This window comes from Myotis daubentonii, chromosome 5 (genome assembly GCF_963259705.1).
Source record: "Myotis daubentonii chromosome 5, mMyoDau2.1, whole genome shotgun sequence".
NCBI classification, from domain to species: domain Eukaryota; kingdom Metazoa; phylum Chordata; class Mammalia; order Chiroptera; family Vespertilionidae; genus Myotis; species Myotis daubentonii.
In genome coordinates, this window is record NC_081844.1 from 84,906,893 (window position 1) to 84,927,474 (window position 20,582).

At 40.1% G+C, this 20,582-nt stretch overlaps 1 protein-coding gene, 1 long non-coding RNA gene and 1 pseudogene across 8 annotated transcripts in view; 1 reads left to right on the forward strand and 2 right to left on the reverse strand.

Annotated features, from left to right (window-relative positions):
* Window positions 1–20,582, reverse strand: part of LOC132235798 (uncharacterized) — a 458,887-nt gene that overhangs the window by 422,647 nt on the left and 15,658 nt on the right. The gene's annotated exons all lie outside the window — the stretch shown is intronic.
* ARHGAP26 (Rho GTPase activating protein 26) overlaps window positions 1–20,582 on the forward strand; it is a 426,945-nt gene that overhangs the window by 247,587 nt on the left and 158,776 nt on the right. For all 7 annotated transcript variants that reach the window (XR_009453085.1, XM_059698750.1, XM_059698747.1 and 4 more), the window contains exons 15-17: window positions 10,863–10,950; window positions 12,575–12,633; window positions 14,107–14,212. Coding sequence is in view for 6 of the 7 variants with exons in the window: in XM_059698750.1 (XP_059554733.1) it covers window positions 10,863–10,950; window positions 12,575–12,633; window positions 14,107–14,212 (253 nt within the window). In the remaining variant the exon portion in view is untranslated. The remainder of the gene's footprint in view (window positions 1–10,862; window positions 10,951–12,574; window positions 12,634–14,106; window positions 14,213–20,582) is intronic.
* On the reverse strand, window positions 19,391–20,070 carry LOC132235796 (large ribosomal subunit protein uL11-like; annotated as a pseudogene).

The following is a 20,582-nucleotide window of genomic DNA, read 5'->3' on the forward strand; positions in this document are numbered from 1 at the left end:
CTGGGACAGGAATGTTAAAGCTGAAAAGCTGAGATGGCCCCTTTTGCTGAAGAACTTGAATACTTTGCTAAGGAGTTTGTTTTTCTCTGTTGTTAAAAGTTTCTAAGTAGTGGAGTTGTGTGTGTTAGGACTTTACTACACACGAAAGTGTCAAGAAGGCAATTCAGAATAGTTTAAAGGGAAAATAAAAGGCATTTATTTGCTCACATAGTTGGTAAGGCCAATATGGCAGTAGGGTCTGGTGGTTCCAGTGATATCTTTACATTTGTGGGAGCCCTTCCTACTCATTTCTCTGGCTTTCATTATCTGTGACCTCTGCTTGTCTTGGTATTGGCTGTTTTCATCATTGGAATGTTCCAGATAGTCCTGTCTCAGCAGTCCTTGGAGCTTACATCACTGAGAAGGGAGTGTCTTTTTTGACAGTTTTGGCAGAAGGTCCCAGGGCAGACTTTGATCAATATAGGGCCAGTCTGTCACATGATTCATTTCACAATCTCAGACGAGTCACATGACCTGCAGCAGATGGATCCAGATGGCCTGGAGCCTGTGCCTATTTCTGGTGGTCCTGAGTTACCTCTGTGAGGGTGGTAGAAGGATAGGCTGGGGAGGGGGTTAGTCCACAGGACCTTGTGGACTGAGCAGGATTACTAACAAAATTATGGAGGAGTGCTTTCCTGAAATGGCTGGCGGGTGATAGCAAAAGTATTTTCGACACAGGTGTTAACTAGATCAGATGCTGATTGAAGAGGGTAACACTGGCAGCAATATGGAGCATGTATTTGATCATGGAAAGACCTGGAGGAAGAAGATAGTTGCAACATAGCAGGCAGAGCACGCCCCATCAAGGGCTGAACCAAATAGCTGCTCTGAGGTCAGGAAAAAAGACAGGCTCAAAATGATTGGAGAGAGAGAATCAACATGATTTTTTAACCAACTGGATACAAGGGAGCAGGAGGGGCTGAGATATTTCAAAGATGACAGATTTTTCTGTCGGGCAACACTAATGAAATATGAGATTTAGATGGGATTGCTAATCTAAAAGAGAGACACCTTAGCTCAGTTGTGCTAAGCAAAGAGTGGTGGGAAAAGATCTTGTTTTTATCACTTCTATTTGTGGCCCTCCAGCAAGATATCTGTCCTTTTTTCTTCCTTAGTTTTCTCAGGGACAGACAAAATGATCATGGACATCTGAGACTTGTCATGAAAAACTAATAACTAGCAGCTGAAAGTCATGAGGCCTGCTGCCTCTGCCAGGAGGACATTGCAGATAGACTAGAATCCAAACTGAGGTTCAACCAGAGCTGAGAAATGAACCCAGTGCAAGATCTAATAAAAAGTGGAATACAAAAATAATATTGAATATAAACAGAAATTGAAAAATGAAATAAAAATTAAAAAAAAGTGGAGCCCTGGCCAGGTGGCTCAGCTGGTTGTAGCATCATCCAGTACACCAAAAAAGGTTGTGGATTCGATTACTGGTCAGGGCACATCCCTAAGCTGCTAATTTGATTCCTAGTTGTGGTGTGTAGGGGAAGCAACCAGTCAATGTTTCTCTCTCACATCGATGTTTCCCTCTCTTTTTCTCTCCCTTCCTCTATCTCTCAAATCAATAAAAACGTATCTTCAGGTGATGATTTAAAAACAAACAAACAAGTGGAGAATGGTATCTGTGATTCTCACTACCCGTTAGTGTAGCTTTAGACTTGAGAAATCACCCAGTTGGCCAGCGAGACTCCAGACCTAAGGCCAAGCCCTGCCTCCACTCCCTTCTGTGAACAGGCTCTCAGCTTCATCAATTCTTGGCACTGGTACTAGAGTGGGTTAGCCAAGGGTATAATATAAATATGGCTCCTATACTCCCAAACCCCTCTCTGTGATAGCTGGGCCAAGTGTGAACCAACCCCTTCACTCACTATTCCTTTAATCTGTATTCACTGGATGCCCAATTGCATCCCAGGCACTGTGTAAGATTTGTCAGAGTCTCTCAAAAGTGGAATAGTATATTTTTTTATTGAAAGTATGGGTTAACATTAAAGACTTCTTTGATCACTTTGAGATTACTGTGTGTACTTCTAATACATTGTGGGACTTTAAGTGTGAAGAGGAAGACAGCCAGTGCTTGGAGAGCATCTTTTTACTGGTTGGGATTCCTTAAGAAAGCTTGCCAGAATGTCTCACAGCAAATGCAGCGGAGCCTCATGCTAGTGTCATACCAAGAGCTACCCTTGACCCCTCCCGGATAGCAAGGGGTCATTAGTCTTTGAAGAGTGAAAAAGACTCAGGAAAGCTTGCAGATTCCTAGAAAAAGAGTAACTTCTGTGTATATACTGTCTGGTGTACTTTCCCCTTGAATGTTAAGTAAAGATAAATCTTTCCAAATTTTAGCTTAACATTTTAAAAATATAAATCAGCTATATGCTTGTTCAGTGCTTACATGAATCGCTTCCTGTATATATTTAAGTAACTTATTTTTGGATTATAAGTTATAAGTGGTCACAGTAGGAAAGTTGGAGATATACAAGAACTAGAAAGAAGAAAATAACAGTCTCGCAGACCAGAGATAATCTTTATTGACCATTATCATACCACTATCACCTTTTAAGTATAATATCCTATAACGGAAAAAAATGTTTTCAAGTTTAGAATGATGCTGCATATTTACTGCTTTTTAACAGGCTTTCTCATGTAATAGTACAGAGTGTCTGTTTTCTGATGTTATTCAAGTTCTGTAGGAGTGTGACTTTTTTGGCCATGTATTGGGTAGATAGATGTACTATAACTTTTTAATCAGTCCCCTATTCTTGGATACATAGACTGATTGCAATTCTTTTATCATTCCAGAACATACTCAGATGAACATCCCCACAGGGGCAGGATAGATAGCAGAGGTTAAGAGCATGCATTTTCGAGTTAGACAAGTTGCAGTTCCACTGCCTACCTGTTAAACTTTGCACAAGTTATTTAAACCTGTCTGGTCTTCTATCTCATTATCTGTAATAATAGCTGCTGACTCTATAACAATGTGAGGATTACATGGAGAGATTCATGTGGGTTGCCGAGTCTAGATCCTCCACGTTAGTCAATAAATGTTAGCGGTCACTATTTTTAATTTTCATATGTGTATTTACTGATTTCCTTAGGGTTCATTGTAAGATGGTGACTTGCTGGGTCAAGTTATGTACATGTTTTTAAGGCCCTTCATTGCTCTTCCCAAATTTTCCTTGCCATCTCTATTACTTTTTTGCATGTAAATTATAAATATATTTTTAAAATTAATCTCATTTTTGGTGAAGCATATCTGTAAATCTGGGTGAGTTTGGACATTTTCCCCATGTTTCTTGCTGAGTTACAGCTCTCCTTTCATGAATTGCCTGTTAGTGTTCTTAGCCTACTTTCCCATTGATGTAGTCACCTTTGGGTGTTAAGATCTGTTTATATTTGGAGGCTATGTTACCGATATTTTTTTCCAGCTTATCATTTATCTTGAACTTTAATTATGGTACTTTTGTTTTTGTTTTGTCTTGTGAATATTTTGTATTTTTTATGAAGTCCAATCTTTTATGAAGTCTGTCTTTTTTCCTAGGTGGGTGGTTATATCTTAAAAGACCTTCCCCGTTCCAGGATTACCAAACCTTTTTGTGTTCTTTAAAATCCATCTGGGATTTATTCATTCAAAATGGGAGCTAACTCGCCTTTTCCTCAAATACTTATTTGACCAATAACCATATCAGGAGAAATGTCCCCCCTTTTCATTACTTTTACATTTCACCAGTCATTCTTTTGCACACATTGGGGTCTGATGAAGAAGCTCTTACATATATTTTTCTAGAGAAAAGCAAGCCTTTTGTTTGTTATTACGCAATTCTCAATTAAAAAATATATTGTCATTTTCACCTTTTTAATGTTTGTTTTTCTCCTAGTTCTCTGCATTTTAGCAAAAATTATCAAACTTGTGCCTCATGGGCATGCCATTAATTTAAATTTCTTTTGGTTGATTTTGTTACTGTTTATAATGCACATTTTAAATTTTGTAATTATATTTTCAGCATCTTTACTAACTTTACTTATTTAGCTGTTTTCATTTCTACCTTTCAGCTGTCGCCTTTGTTATTTCAGTCTGTTTCTTTTTTTTTTATTTGATGTCTTATTTAACAGCATCCATATTTTTCTGAATTTTATTTAGAGTACAGAACAGGTGTTTCTGAATATTTAGAGTGCTTTTTTTTTGTCTCCATATTTTATGCCAACAATTATTTTGTCAACTTTTTTATTTTCTGTTTAACCAAACCTGACTCGGAGAAGTTTATAAATCTTTGTAATTAAATTCACTGTAGATAGAGGTTGTCCTTGTTCTGCTGCTCTTTTTCTGAATGCTGTTGGAGTCATCCTCTTATGAAATTGGTTAGTGTTGTACATGATTCCATGCAACTTTCTGGCATTCTTAAATTTTTTATTTAGTGTAAACCTGTATGCCCAAATAGGTTTCTCCTGGTTCTACTATTTGATCCTGGTTCTGGAAGAAGTGGAGTTTATTCCTGGTCAATCTGAAGTATGCTGAGGTTCTTCCCTTGTCACTGTCATATTTCTTTTAGGATTTTCCCCCTTCTGAATTCACTTCCCTTGGTATAAAGGGACATCCTCCCCTCTGTCCCCAGTCTAATTTCACTGCCTGGATTGTAATTTCAATATGATTCTGGCCACTAAGAAAGCAGCTTCTCCCAGCATATGTGCTGCTGGGTTGGGGTGGGGCAGTGCAGCCTGGTGTTCATCTTCAGCATGGCTTGGGCTATCCTTTAGGGTAGGTGGAGGGCCCTGGCCTATCTCATTGTTCCTCCAAGTGGGTTTTCCTAATGTCTTCACCTGGGCTCTTGCTGATGGATATTCTTCTGGTGACCGTAAGCCTAATGTTCTGTGCTGTTGAAACTTTATGTCCCTCCCCTTCATCCCCTCTCCCCCATCTTTATTAGTATTTCACCTTAGTGGTGAAGGAAGGCAAATTCTGTGTGGCTACTTTTTCTTATCTTATTCTATAACTTTTTCCTTTTTTAAAACCATTATTTAAAGCCAGGTTGGTGCTACAGAGAACACACAGAAAGGATTAAATTGCTCTGCTTTGAAGCACTACTAGTAAATTATAGCAACACACCTCACCCATTGACCTCTGATCCAGCCATGAACTATATATTTCCTTACAACTCTGGGCCCCTGAATGTCTGTATTTGTTTTTTCTGTGCCCTTCATTTCCATACCCTTTCACAGAGTAGCATAAATAAAAGCAAGTAAGGACTTCTTTCAGAAGATATCCTGAAATAATAAACATTCCTCATGACCGGAGGCTTGCCTAGTTATGAGTGGGAAAGCCCTAGACTTTGAAGATTGTAGCCTTATCAAAGCAGCAGAGCCAGGCAAGAAGTGAACTTCCAATTTTACCCACCTGTAAAGGGGAGCAGAGAAATCATGGCCAGGACCTGGAGATAGTAGCTGTTTGGATGGGGATTGATCCTTCTGGGAGGTAGTAAGGTTACTACTAACCACCACCTGCAGTTCCCAGAAGATAGAGACCTTATGTAGAAACTCACCTTCCTCTGCTCCTCCCACCTTCATCTCTGCTTATTGGGATGCTTCAGGCAGGTTCTCCTAAGACAGGGACTTGAGACAGTAGGAAGTTTTGGATTTCAGAACAGAAGCGGCTGTAGGATTCTTGGGCACAAAATACAGGAAGTGATTAAAGTTTTTTTTTAAGATGTAGGACTTTTATAATGAGAAAGTAATATGATAGAGTTAAACAAATATACTTTTGTATTGCTATATTAAATCTTGTCTTGAAAGAATTACCTGTAAGATAAATGAAAATAAGTCTTATTTACATAGAGAATAGTATACTTACATAAACCGCTTCCTCAAAGATGTAATGGAATGGAGAATGTTATTAAATGCAAGAAAGCAAGATTATATGGTGTTTCCTAAGGAATGACATATAAATCAATGAAACAGACAAGGGAAACCAAAAATAGAACATATGGTTAATTGATATTTGATAATGGTACAATAGGGAAAAGACAGTCATTTCAACCAATGGTTCAAGTATTATTGGGTATCCATATGGGTAAAAAATTAATTCAACCCTTATCTTAAACTATGTACAAAAATTAACTCAAAATGCATCATATTCTTAAACCTAAGAGCTAAAACTATAAAAATTCTACAATAAAACAAAGGAGAAAATTTTTGTGATCTTGGGTTAGAAAAGATTTCTGGATGAAACACAAAAGCAGGAACTATAATAGAAAAGTCTGATAAACTGAATTTTATTTAAATAAAAAGCTCCAGTTCTTTAAAAGATATTAAGAAAAAGAAAATGCAAACTACAGACCAGGAGAAAATATTTGCAAAATATGTCTGATAAATGATTTTTATCCACAATATATTAAGAATAACTCTTGCAACTCAGTAATAAGAACACAACACCCCGCCCTTTTTGTTAATGGACAAAAGACTTGAACAAACAGTTCACCAAAGAAAATATACAAATGGCCAAAAAGCACATGAAACGATGGCTGATGTCATTAATCATTAAGGAAAACCAAATTTAAAAAATGAGTTATGTACTAGAATAACTAAAATTTCCAAACTAAACACATGACGATATCATGTGTTGACCAAGATATGAAGCAACTCTCAAATTGTTGGTGGGAATGCAAATGGCCCAACTATTTTGGAAAATAATTTGGCAGTCTCCGTTAAAGTTAAACATTCTTATTCTAATGACACACTTTTACTCAGTCATATTGCTAGGTATTTACCCAAGAGATGAAAATGTAGTCCAGCTGAAACCGGTTTGGCTCAGTGGATAGAGAGTCAGCCTGCGGACTGAGAGGTCCCAGGTTCGATTCCGGTCAAGGGCATGTACCAGGGTTGCAGGCACATCTCCAGTAGGAGATGTGCAGGAGGCAGCTGATTGATGTTTCTCTCTCATCGATGTTTCTAACTCTCTATCTCGCTCCCTTTCTCTCTGTAAAAAATCAATAAAATGTATTAAAAAAATGTAGTCCATATAAAAACTGTATTAAAATATTTATAGAAGCTTTATTCATTACAGCCAATAATTGAAAACAGCATAAATGCCCAGCAGCTAGTGAATAGATGAACAAATTATGGCATATCAGTGAAATTGGACCCTACTCAGTAATAAAAGGATTCTACATAAAACAACTTGAATGGATTTCAGAAATACTGTGTATGTGAAAGTGGATGCCAGGGGCTGGAGTTAGAGGGAGGGGATTGACTATAAAAGGGGCACAGGCTAATTTTTTGGGGGGTGATGGAAATTATTTATATTTTGTGGTGATGGTTACATGATTATTTACATTTATCAAAAATCACCGAACTGTCCCCCAGCCAGTGTGTCTTTCCATGCAGCAGGAAGTCACAGGTTCTATTCCCGGGCAGGGCACATGCCCAGGTTGCAGGTTCAGTCCCTCATATGCGAGATATTTCTCTCTCACTCCCTCTTCCTTTCTCTCTAAAATCAATAAAAAAATATTTTTTTAAAAGCTGTATGTATTCCTATTTTGCTTGTTTATACTGTTAGAGAGAGCATATGCATACAAAACTGATATTAGCAGTTGCCTCTAGCATAGGAAAGGCTTAACCTCTTAACGTATATCTATTTGTTTTGCTTGACTGTTTTTTTTTAATCAGGTGCATATATTACCTTCTCAATTAAAGGAAAAAGTTTTAATTTGCACATGTTAAATGTATTATTAGGAAATGTAGGAGTACATAGGTGACTTTCCTCATATTTCTTCCACATGGTCCCTTGTGTTTTTGTCAGCAACACAACAGTGGACTACATGGGTCTTGAGACTGACCTGGTGTGACAGTTCTAGGACCACCTCTCCCTGTAAACTCTGCTTTCAGTCTGTGTCTCCTGTTTTCCCAGATCAGGTGGGAGTAAGTAAAGGAAGAAGTCCCCTCGTTTTGCTTCACCCACATGATGCTTTTTTGTTCGCTGCACTGCTCCTCTGGCTTAGGGCAGTTTCACTAAGCGCTGTAATCGTCCAGAGACATGGTGGGGAGACAAGTACTGAGTTCTGCAGAAAGTTTTGCATCTTGTCTCTGCCTCTTGTTCAGAGGCTACCCGGAAGCTTCTGTGAGTGAGTGGAGCATTGGTAGGGAGGTGTGGAAATCGGCGGCACTTTCTGAAAATGTGCTAGCTTGGGAGGCTGTCTTCAATTTAGCTGGGATATTAACTGAATTAAAATGGACGTGCTCAAGTTATGAGCCTTGCCTCATCAGTGCTATAAAAAGCCCTTTAGCCGGCTGTAATGTGACTCTTCTCTCTGTAATGTTACACAATATTCCTTTGGTTACAGAGCCCGAAGAAGTGGAAGCTAATCATTAGTTTGCTAAATGTGGTTCATGGAACAGTTCACAGCTCCCAGACCTGCCAACTGCTGCTTGTTTAGTGTCATGTTCACTCATCTAGGGTAGAAGTCGGTTTGTTCCTCAGAAAAATGTACAGTAACATTTGTCTCACGTCCAGAACCCACGCAGTGTGGCAGCTCTCCATGTGTCTTGGTCACGGGGGGGGAAAAGGTCATGCTAAGCAAAGTGTTTTGGTACATACACTTACGCAGGAAGAAACCATGAAGGGAATGTGAGATGACAGAGCAAGGAAAGAATTAAAGCTGCAGAGGTTTTAGATACTTAGAGAAAAGTGAACACGTTCACTTTTCAGAAACTGGCTGTGGTAGAACTCTATAGAGTTTCCCATTGTGTAGGGCCTAGAGATGAAATCATGCTCTTTGGGTTCTTCCTTGTTTGTTGCATGTGACAGGATAGACTTCATTATTGCCCGGTCACCTACAAACACATAGATGTGCTGCCTTTAGGAGCCATACGGCTGGATCTGTGCCTTCACCTGAGGATTAGCCTAAATCCTGAAGCCACTCCTGACTGTTTGGCTTCCTCCTACTAGGATGAAAGTGGGTTCTTTCCTGGTGCCCACTTATGACTCATTCCCCTTTCCAGCTGGAAGGCTCTTTGGCCCTTTCTTCTTAGAGACTATCCAGAAAGAGACAGTCCAGTGGCTGTCTCTATTTGCCTGCTGTGTCATTTAGATCTCTTTGGATTATAAAACAAAACAAAACAAAAACAGAACACCTGACCTCAACTGGCATCAGGAAACAAGGCATTTATTGGCTCCAATGATTAAAAAGCATGGCGAGATACAAGGGCTCAAACTGTGTCATCAGACCCACTTTTTCTGCTTCTCTCATCTCTGGTTTTGTCATTTATACTCACGCCCAGGCTCCATGTGTTGGTATTTAGAGCAATTAAAAATTCTTCCAGGTGCAAGCCCAGCAGGAAATAGCAGATATCCTTTCCGCTAGCTCCTAAAAAAACCGTGACATTCACTCTCATTCAACTCACTTGGATCTTGGGCCATCCCTGAACCAGTCCCGGGTCCGTAGAGATGCTGCACTTTGATTGGTCTGTCCTGAATCTCATTCCCCACCCTGGGAAGGGTAGAGCCTCACCTGAGCAGGTGGAGTAGTTGTGAGAAAAGGGTAGCATTCCAACTGGAAAAGAGGTGCTGTGCAGAAAGGAAAAGGAATGGGAGCTGGAGGCAGATCTCTAGTCGAGGCTTTGGTGGGAGGACGCTGGATCATCCCTACAATGTGCTGAAAGTCTCCACTTCCAACTACCTGGGCAGTGGGAAGATGGGGTTTCCTGGTTTGTGAAGCAGGTCATATTCCCCAACCTCTGCCTCATCTTCTCACCTGCCTGTATGCAGCTCAGGAAGACTACAATAAATTTTTTTTAATTTTTATTATTTTTTTAATCAGAGAGGAAAGGAGAGGGAGAGAGAGAGAGATAGAAACATCAATGATGAGAGAATCATTGATCGGCTGCCTCCTGCACACCCCCCACTGGGGATCAAGCCTGTAACCTGGGCATGTGCCCTTGACGGGAATCGAACCTGGGACCTTTCAGTCCGCAGGCCAATGCTCTATCCACTGAGCAAAACTGGCTAGGGCAAGAATTATCTTTTTAAAAATAGTACACACTTATTTAAAATACACCCATTTCTTTAAAAGTCCATGCAAGGAGGACAAAAGACATGATCAGGAGCCGATACAGTTATGGTGGCTCTCATTGCATTTCTTGGCTTAAGGCAATTTTTAGAAATATATAAAAGTAATGGAATCAAGTCATAGTTTAGAAAAAAATAAAAATCATAATTCTACCACTCTGGGCCAACCACTATTTTAATTTTAGAGTATTTCCATTCAGCTTTTGTTCATATGAACTTCTCACAAACTTTTAAATCATGATATTTTTGCTACATATTTTTTTATTACCTGGTAATCCAATCATTTTTCATATTGCTCAGGAGCCATCATTATCATGTAAAGCAACATAATATTCCATTAAGTAGATCTACCATAATTGACTTAATCATTTTTCTATTGTTGGACATTTAAGTGTGTTAAACATTTTGAGAGTATTCTGTAACTTTTCTCATGCCTTATCTTATTTCCTAAGAATAGATTGTGTGAAATGGGATATGAACATTTTTATAATTCTTGGTAACTGTTACCAAATTGATTTTCAAATGCTGCATTTATTTCTACTGCCTCCAGCAGGTTATGAGAGGATCCGTTTCATTGCATTCTTGCTGCAATAGACATTTGGATTTTTAAACATTTTCCTAATTTAATTGGCAAAAAAGTAGGTGTCATTTTGTTTCAACTTGGATCGCTTTGGTTAGTAGTGAGGCTGAATGTTTTTATATGTGCCTGTTTCTTAGCCGTATTTTCTGCTCCACTTCTCACATTGTCTTTTCTTCGTTTTAGACCCCAAAACAGCTTCTGAAACAGAAACGGATATCTGTGCGGAATGGGAGATCAAGACCATCACTAGTGCTTTGAAGACCTACCTGAGGTAGGGACTTTCCATTTGCAGGGCAGGGTGCCAGCTTGTTATCAGGCCATCAGGAAGAAAGCAGTTTTATTTTCAGCCTCCGGAGAACTGTTGGGTGGGTGTTTGAGATGTGGAAACAGTTTAGGTGTGGGTGCAGTCAGCTCAGCTGGTCACTCCGATTGTAAATCATCCATAGTTGATGGGTTGCCATTGTGCAGTGGTGATTTTAGGAAGCTTTGTTTTTTATGAGAAGCTATGATGACATTTAGCCTTTAACAGAACCTAAAATATGGTATTTCCTGAAATCCCTGAAGACTCTATTAAAAACACAAGGAGTCCCATCCCATTCTGTTGCGAATGCATGATTACATGCCCTCTGTATTTTGATAGATTTGTGCATTGCAGATTGAATAAGTTGCTGACATCGATCCTTAAAAATGAGAACTTAGCAGTACTCCTTTTTGACTCCTTCAGCGGGGATTGGAAGATATCACTGTATTGGGGAAGAGACTGTTTTCCTGTAATAATATATGTGGTATTACTGCTACTTTCCTACTCCTCCCTCACTTATTAAGGGAGTGGGTGATTGACTACTAGCTATCTGCATCTCAATTTCAGGACTAGATTGAAATTTATGCTGCTCTTGAAGGGTAGGCATATTATAGTTATTAACTGTAGTTCTTACATAGGAAGGTGGGGGTGGGGGGGGGGGAGGGTGTCTAGGTTTTATAAAGGTGCCCTTGTCTCAAAAGCAAAGGAGGAAAGGAACTGGTATTTTTGGCTATTGAGGAATGGATAAAAGAATCTTGATGTCAAGAATAAAATATAATGTAAGTGATGACTAAGAGTTGAATTAGGAGATGCAATGAGAATAAAATAAAATCTGAGCCAGGTATAATGTATAGTCTGTTGAGAAGCTTATTATTTGGACTATTAGAAAAAACCTCAAGTTTACAGTTTAACATATTCATTAAATATTCATACCCTCAATACTGCCATTGTAGTTTATACAAAACCATGTTGTAGAGGTTTGCATTTAGCACTTCTTTTTGCATGTTGATAGTGATTTACTAATGGACAGTAAGCATAAAACATATTTTCAAAAAATAGCAGGTAAAATTTGATTGTTTCATGCCTCATGTTAGGGGTTCTAGCTCTTTGGCATTCTCCAGCAGAACTCCACAGTGAATTTGCCACAAAAATACCTACAAAGTCCCTCATAGTATTTACAGATGAGCTGATTGTAATAACACGGTGCTGGGGAGATGAGAGTTTAAGTACAGGTTTTTGCAAATGTTTAGCCAGTTGCCTGTTTCTCCGGCGTGTTTTAAGATGCTCTTGTTGATGGGTGAGTCACTGACTGAAAAGGAAATCTCTTGGTTTGTGCTAGGCTTTTGCACCAGTTCTTTTCTAGTTGTGACTATGAGACAGTTGTATTCTTTCCCTAAAAAGGAGAGAGAATGAAAATTTCAGGTAAAATCTCAGGACCTTTTAGAAGGGAAACTAAATTGGATTCAGATGAGTTGCTGTTGCTTCCCCATGATCTTTGTCTTTGAAAACAGTTTGGCAATGTCCTGGCTGCTATGTAGAGAGAAAAATTTGATTGTTTTGATTGAGCTAACTAATATATAACCTTTTATTCCAGAATGCTTCCAGGACCACTCATGATGTACCAGTTTCAAAGAAGTTTCATCAAAGCAGCAAGTACGTTTTCTTTTTGTCCGTTTTAAGGGGAAGGAATATATTTTTCTACTTCAAAAACAGTATCCCAAAATAAATATTATCTAACTCTTTGTTGTCTGCATGTAAACTACCCACATACACGCTCATGAGTTCGACACAGAAATAAAAACGAAACCAAATTGGAATTGCTAAGGGCCTTGCTGCTACGCTGAATTTACCATAGAGGAGAGAAACTTCCAAAGTGTGTTTTTAGGGTTGGGGAAAGTTGAGAAAAGCAGGTTTGCCTTTCTAATTTTGATGATTGGAGTTCTGATTCCTTGGGTTTTTCCCAGCCCTTGAGTAGCATTTTGCAGAATGAATCATACTTCGCACCTTACCTACATTGAGCATTGGAAGTGTTTCCCTGAATGAGAGACACCATTGATATAACTCGCCAATCTGCTTTCTGCCATGGCTTCTATTGACAGCTTCTTATCATTCTTCAGCCATATCATCCAGGGTCCTGGTGTCATACTACTGGTATCAAAATACATAGGGATTAGATGCAAGCTACCCTAGGTACACTGGAATCTGTCTACGTGAGGCAGGCCTCCTGTAGGGGCAGGAAGATTCTCTGTCAGATTTAAATCTGGCATGAAACCCCACAATGCTATTACAACAGTAGCCTGTGCCTCTCCCTGTTTCCTTTAAGCCGTCACAGTTTGTTACTGTGGTAGGTACTACTGGCCTAATTTACTGGTAGTAGCATCTAATGTTCTGATGGCCTTATCTAGTCATAGTTTCCCCCTTCAAACATGGAGGGAAAAGGCATGGGAGAAAGCTAGAAGTGAAGATAGTGTTTATGTGATTTCTTCCTCAGAGATGTTCCTAACCCACAGAACCCATTCTCTAATTAAACCTCCCAGAGAAGTGGAGCCACTTATGCAAGTTCAACCAAGAGAACATGGCAGGCCATGCTTTAGGTTACAGGGTGGCAAGAAAGAGTCGCATATTGATGAGCCATTTCTTTTTTCTTTGCCAGGCTGGCTGTCACACATGGTGTGGGGATAACTGGATATTTCCTTTGATTTCTCTGATGCTGCATTGAGGCATTATTTTGATATTTGAGACATTTGCAATGTTCACGATTTGTTTATCACTTGCAAGTGCATAAAGTTCCTTCTTTCCTTGAAATGAAGCCATCACTCTAAGAAGTCAGCTGCTCCCCAGTTTGTTCCTGCTCTGCGTGTGCAGCTGACTGGTTCCATTTCATCACGTCATCATTTTGGCTTGATTTTTCTGATGGCCATTTTTGCAAATGAACTCTATTACAGAAAGCACCATTAAAAGCACTTGTAGATCTAGTCATTCTAGCCATGAGGGCACAGAACAGGATCTTAATCCTTTGAGAAATCCTCAGTCTGTCAGTACCCAACCTTTGTCTTCCTTTGATTTTGTCTTGTAAACTGATTTAGCTGTGACACATCAAATTTTACCTCCTTCCTACTTTTGCAGAGCTGGAGAATCAGGAGTCTCGGGTGTCTGAAATCCACAGCCTTGTTCATCGGCTCCCAGAGAAAAACCGCCAGATGTTACAGCTGCTCATGAACCACTTGGCAAAGTAAGTTTGAAGCTGATTGTTGGCTCTTTTCTCACCTCTAGAAAGTTCTTATCTTAGCCCTAAAACTGGTCTCAGTTCTGCTTATGTCTGCCTCTTCCACTATTGCATCAGGTATGCGAGAGGCTTAAGAAAGAAATGTGTGAAATGTTAACTGCAGTGGGTAACAACAGCAAGTGCCAGATGGTCTTTGCAAAAGTGGACTGGGGAAGTGCCCCATGCAGCCTGGCCTCCAGGCAGAGTTTTCAGGGGGTTTTAGCTCTGGTGACGACCAAGGGCATCTTCCATGAGAAGGCCACCAGGCAGAGTTTTCAGGAGTTACATGTTCTCTGACGATCAAGGATGAACAGGAGTATGTTGTGGGTTTACAGACCTTGGATTTGAAGTAAAGAGGCCTGGATGGTAGAGTTAATTCTGCTCTTAACAAGCTACTAACCAGCCCTGGACTTACCAGTACCCACTCTATTCCTAATTTCTTCATCTGTCAAATATGGCTAGTCGGTTCTCTTTTGTCTACAGTGTTCTTGATTTTTTAAAATTACATGTATTAAAGTCTTTGAAGAAGTATAGAGAATAAAGGACTTACCTTTGTCAAATGCCCACTTGCCCTCCGAGATAATCAGAGCATTCCATGGGGGCTTGGTTTTCCTGGTAGGAATATTTTTACTCTTGGAATGGTTTTTTTGTGTTTACTGTTACTTGAATCTTTTCAGAATGGCCTTACTGTCTTCCCTTGTTGTGTCAATTATTGCACATGTGTATGTTCTAACCATCCATTGACTGATGAATGTTCTTGATAGGAGACTAGAGCATAAGAAAAGACAGAGTAACAGTTAAGCTAAATTGTTAAGTCCCACATTCTCCTGAACTGATGTGTTGTAAATTTGGCCCTTTCCTACACTTGTTCATGCCATTAAGTCATTTTTAGGGAGAGGTTGTAAGTTGATACTTTGCTGGGGGAGATTATGATGATCTGTTTTCATATTTTACCTACCACTTGATAGTACCTTTTGGAGAGAGAGTATATGTTATCAAAAAGATTTCCACAGGTCTAAGTATGAAGAAACAAGAGTGATTTGCATGTTGGTGAGAAGTTACTAGGCAGTCAAAGGTTGCTCTATTATTGGTCAAATGTTTTTCTTGCCATGCAATTTGAACTGCATTGCATTATTGTGATTCATGAGAAATATATATTTTGCCATTAATATATTTCTGATATATATTTAGTCTTAACCCACAATTCCTGGCTCACAGCTTCCTGAAGCCTGGGAATTTCCTAAGTGTTGACAGTGAAAAAGGTATCTTTTGTTATGTTAATGAGTTGCCTTTTGGAAAGCACTTGAGGATGGGGATTGGTTGTCAATGGAAGGAACCTTGTGAGTGGAGGGATGGGACTTTCAGTCCTGCATCCCCCACCCCACCCATGACCTATGGGGAGGAGAGAGAGGCTGGAAGTTGAATCAATCGCCCTTGGCCAATGGCCTGACTGTGTAAAGAAGACTGTAAAATACCAAGAGGATGGGGTTTAGAAAGATGGCAGTTTGTGAGCATGTGGAGATGCTGGGAGAGTGGCGCCCTAGAGAGGGCATGGAACCTCTGCACTCCTTCCCATATACCTTGCCCCATGCATCTCTCCCATCTGGCTGCCCCTGAGCTATACCCTTTTAAAATATCCAGTGATCTAGTATCTCCGAGTTCTGTGAGCTTTTCTAGCAAAGTAATAGAACCCAAGGAGGCTGTTAAGGGAACTTCTGATATAAGTATGTGAGTCAAAAATAGAGGTGACAACCTGGATTTGGGATTGGCATTCTGAGTTGAAGCGGGGGGGGTCGTTGGAACCTCCAATCAGTGTCTGGTCATTCAAAAGCACAGGTAAACTGGGTTTGTGTCCTGGGGTTGTGTCCAATGTCTGAGTGTGTGTGTGTGTGTGTGTGTGTGTGTGTGTGTGTGTGTATTGGGGTGAGGGGCAGTCTTATGGAATCTGATGCTATCTGCATGTAAACAGTGTCAGAATTGAGTTGAATTCTTGGGTACGTTGCTGGTGGGGTCCGGGAACCCAATTTATCCATGTTCAGAAAAGCAAAGCAGAGAATATGCCAGTTTGCAAGGAGAATGCCCCCCAAATGTCAAAGAAAATAAAGGGAACTGGGCTTTAAAAAGTAATATCGGATGCTCTGAGATGCCTGTTCCATACAACCTGGTCAGGCATTTGTTAACGGAAAAGCCCATTTAGATCTTTGTTGCAAACCTGTGTGTACTTGGGAGGCCTGCGCCCAAACAGAGGAAGTTCCAGGTATATACTCAGTCAACCATGTGTGGGATGCTCCTGACTACTTTCTGGTCACTGGGTCTTAGGAAGGTCTCAGCCTGCTAGGAGCAGCTGGAGATTAGGAACTAGCTGAAAGCAATGGGCTTTCTAAACTGTGCCGTTGTGATGAGATCTTAATTGCACCAAGAGAGACCAAGAGTAAGGGGTGATCCAGCAGAGCTAGTACTGAATTTTCCCATGTTTAAAATGCCCTGAGGATTGTTAGGAATCTTTAAAGAAAAAAGAACACCCTACAGTCAATTTTGAACAGTTGAGCCTGTTCATCTCCTGGTGGATGATGGTTCACTATCTCCCTCATGTTCCACTCTCTGCTCTCCTAATCCCATTCAACTCAGTCCATCTTTGTCCCTAATTCAGGAGTCCTACAGCTGGAATATGCAGGTTACAGCTGCGACCTTGACTTTTTAACCTTCTATTTAAACCAATGTTGTTGCTAGTGTTATTTTATAGCAGTTCTGGAGCATTATATGTTGTCTTTGATACTTAACAGAATTTCTCCGAGGTTCTTTCTGTGAGGTTATATGGCATTGCTTTGTTAACTTAACCATTAACAAATTACCTATAGGTGAGCTCTCCTGCCTATAACTTGAGTCTGTCAGTGCTGACCTTAGAACACACAGACTCAGATTCTCAGCGTGCTGTGTGCTTAGCCTCTGGAGCACCCAGGTTTGAAACGTCCTGGTGTAAATGAGCACTGCTGGGTCCAGTAAAAAGTGTGTATTTAGGTCTGAAAAGATTTTTTGGCACCCAGCCGAGTTCCAAATTCCATTTAAACTCTATGTATAGCTCATTTACAGCACTGTCATATTAAAATAAAGCAGTAAGGGAAAGTTAACTTGGGACAAGGGGTAGGTTTGTCTATTTCATTCCAGTTTTCTCAGGTTCAGACTTACCCTAGGATATGCCTGAGCTATTGTTACCGTGGTCCACTTACTTAATGTTCAGCTTCCTTCCTAAGTTTTGGTTTCAGGGCTGGTTCTGCTGGAAAACCCAGTGTTTACTTCTCTCATTACCTACTGTGTTTGCCCTGCGCATCAGAGGTGTTTGATTCAAGGGTAAGATGTTTCGTATTGTATATTTTTTAAAGTGCTCTTTTGAAACATTTTCCAAAATTGGTTTCCTTTAGCTGTGAAGGGAGAGTTAAGACATTTTAGATTTAATCCCAAGTAGAAATGCATTCAGAGGGGAAAAAAGTCTTAAAGGGGAAGGAATAAAACTTTATACCTCCAAGCAAATATGATTACCAGGGCACATCCAAATCACAGAGCTCTTGGGTTTGTTTCAGACCTCAGAGGGAACATTAAAATCATAGACAACTGTGCACATATTTTTGTTTCTCCAGCTCAAATCTCCTCTGATAATTAGATATTTTCTATTTAGATCCTGGAATCTAGTATACAGTCCAGAGTCACATGCCTCCCACCACAATTAGACTCACTTGGCCTGCTTCTTTGCATTAACGTTGCTGCGTCCCTCCCCTGGTCTGCATAATCGGACTCTGCCTGGGAGTCTGCATTGCCGGTTTATTTCCCAGGTCATTAGAATGCAGTCTCTTGAGAACCACAGGCCTGAAGAACGGGCCATATGCAGGGATTTTCTAGGAGAGAAAAATGGTATTGAGAGGAATGGATTGGGATTTAGGAGGTATTAGAACTAGAAAGAAGCAGCTCAAAACAGTGAGTTCAAAAAGATTTTATTTTCATAATTAAATTCCTAAAAGCATCCAGTTTTGATTTCCCATGTCTTTACAGTCTGACTTTGCATTAAATTGAGTGTTTATCAAATGACTCTTAAAATCAAGCATAAGACATTTTTATTAATAAAGAAAATTGTCCCCAGCTAGTGGCAGGACCTTGTGGAGATCATTCAACCTCATTGAGCCTCAGTTTCCTGAGTTTCCTTTCAATCATGTGATTCTCTGTTTTCATCAAGTGGGGAGAGAAAACACTTTCTGGTCCTATAATTGTAGAAGGAAATAAGAGTAGATGAGTCATAAAGACTAATTTCATGGTAGTTCCCTGGTGTTTACATATGATGACTCCAAGTATGTTGTATATCCGCACACATACCATTCACAGTGGCTCATGTTAACTTTATTACAGTGTTTATGCTATGTGGGAGGATTTCAAAAGACTCTCCATACATCAGGAATGGCTATTAAAAATACCTTTTCACAGCTGGTTTTCCCAAAACACGTACTGAAAAATAAATCTTAGTCTCTTTTCTATTTTGAAGCCACTGTTCTTTTGTTGCTAGGATGTTGTTGGAGAAGCAGAGCCTCCCATTTTTTTTTTTTTTTTGCTTGTCCAAAGAGGCTTTGGGCTCTAAGAAACAGAAAATCCACTTCAAAATAATGTAAACAATAAGGAAATCTCGTGTCTTGTTACACAAAGTCAGCGCTGGGCGGGTTCATTTCTCTGTTCATGAACTACTCAGGTTATTTGCATGGTCCTGCTTACTTATAGCCAGCCTCATTGCGTTGGCTGGGTCTCCTCAGGGTCATAAGCTGTTGCATTGCATCCTTCCATGTTAGTGGTTGTCCAGAGGCAGAAAAGACATTATTTATTCTTTGAGTCTTTTTTTAAGACCTATGATGATTCTTTTCCCAGAAGTTCTCCAACAGACTTCCCAACGCATGTCATTGGTTTGAAGCAATCTCCAGCAAGAGGAATGTAACCACCATGAATTTTTATACCAAATAGGATTTAGCTGGGCCACCTGTGGGATGTGTAGATATCAGTATAGAAGCAGAGGTGTGAGTAGGCAGCCCACAGTGCATACTGCACATAATCTTGATAAAACAGCATTTCATAGAGAGCAGTAAGTCTGTTAAATGATCTTGGCATGGCATATTTTTTTTTTTTGGTTGTCAAATAATCTTTAATTGAAACATTTTCCTTTCTAGTTCTTAACTAGCCAGACATTCCACTGCACCACTGTTGATATCATCTATGATGTCATGAGGGTGGCGTCCATCAACATTGCACCCCACCGACTGGGCAGTCCCAGGATCTTTTTAATGGTTCCAGAGAGTTCTCTAGCTAAAGATCAGTGCCGCATCTGTCGGGCAATGCTGACAATCTCATCAAAAGTAATATTTCCACTGTGCTTAATGTTTTTTTTTGTTTCTTTCTGTCTCTTGGCGGTTCTTTGAGGGCTTTGGTGATCAGGGCAGAGGCAGAAGTCACTAATTCAATCTGGGCCTGTCTGTTGTGAATGGTCAGTTTCACTGTAATCCTCAGACCCTTCCAATCACTGGTTGCTTTGGCAATGTCATCACCAACCTTTTTTGGAGACAGGCCCAGGGGGCCGGTCTTGGGGGCCAGGGCAGATGTGGCACCCACTTCCCCACCGGTGCACCTCGAGTATATGACTTTGATGTCGTTGGGGTCAAACTTCGACTTCGGCGGCATGGTGGAGGCCGCTGGTATCTGATGAACCAGGATTCAGGACGACCGAAGAAAGTTGCACCTGAGCCTCCTCCAAGCCGAAAGACCAGAAGCTGGGCATGGCATTTTGACTTGATCAAGACATATAGAATAAAAAGGCCAGCTTGGTAGAGGAGATGGATACATTTGCAGTGTGGGCACAATATATACTAACATTCCAAGATTTTTTGAGAGTAAAGGAAGGGGAGAAAGAAATGAAGAGGGCAAAATCAACTTTCATCTCATTGCTACTTACTGGTCCTTACTATTCTTTTCATTACTCTATTGTCTAATGCTTATTTGTCCTTTCTAAAAAGGACAAAATTCTGTAGATTGCAGGGATCATGAAGGAATATTGTGCGGTAAATGCTTGGCATACAGTTGAGATCTTATCAAAATACAGGGTGGGGCAAAAGTAGGTTTACAGTTGTGAGTATGGGAAACAGAATTTATTCTTGTATTATTATTAGTTATTGCATTATTCTCCATATGAACAACTGCAAACCTACTTTTGACACACCCTGTAGGAGACTCCATTGTCACAAGTTATCAAGGGTTGAGCACCTCATGCCTTGGGCGTTTTCACCTTCCTGTCACTGGAGTCTTAGTACTCCAA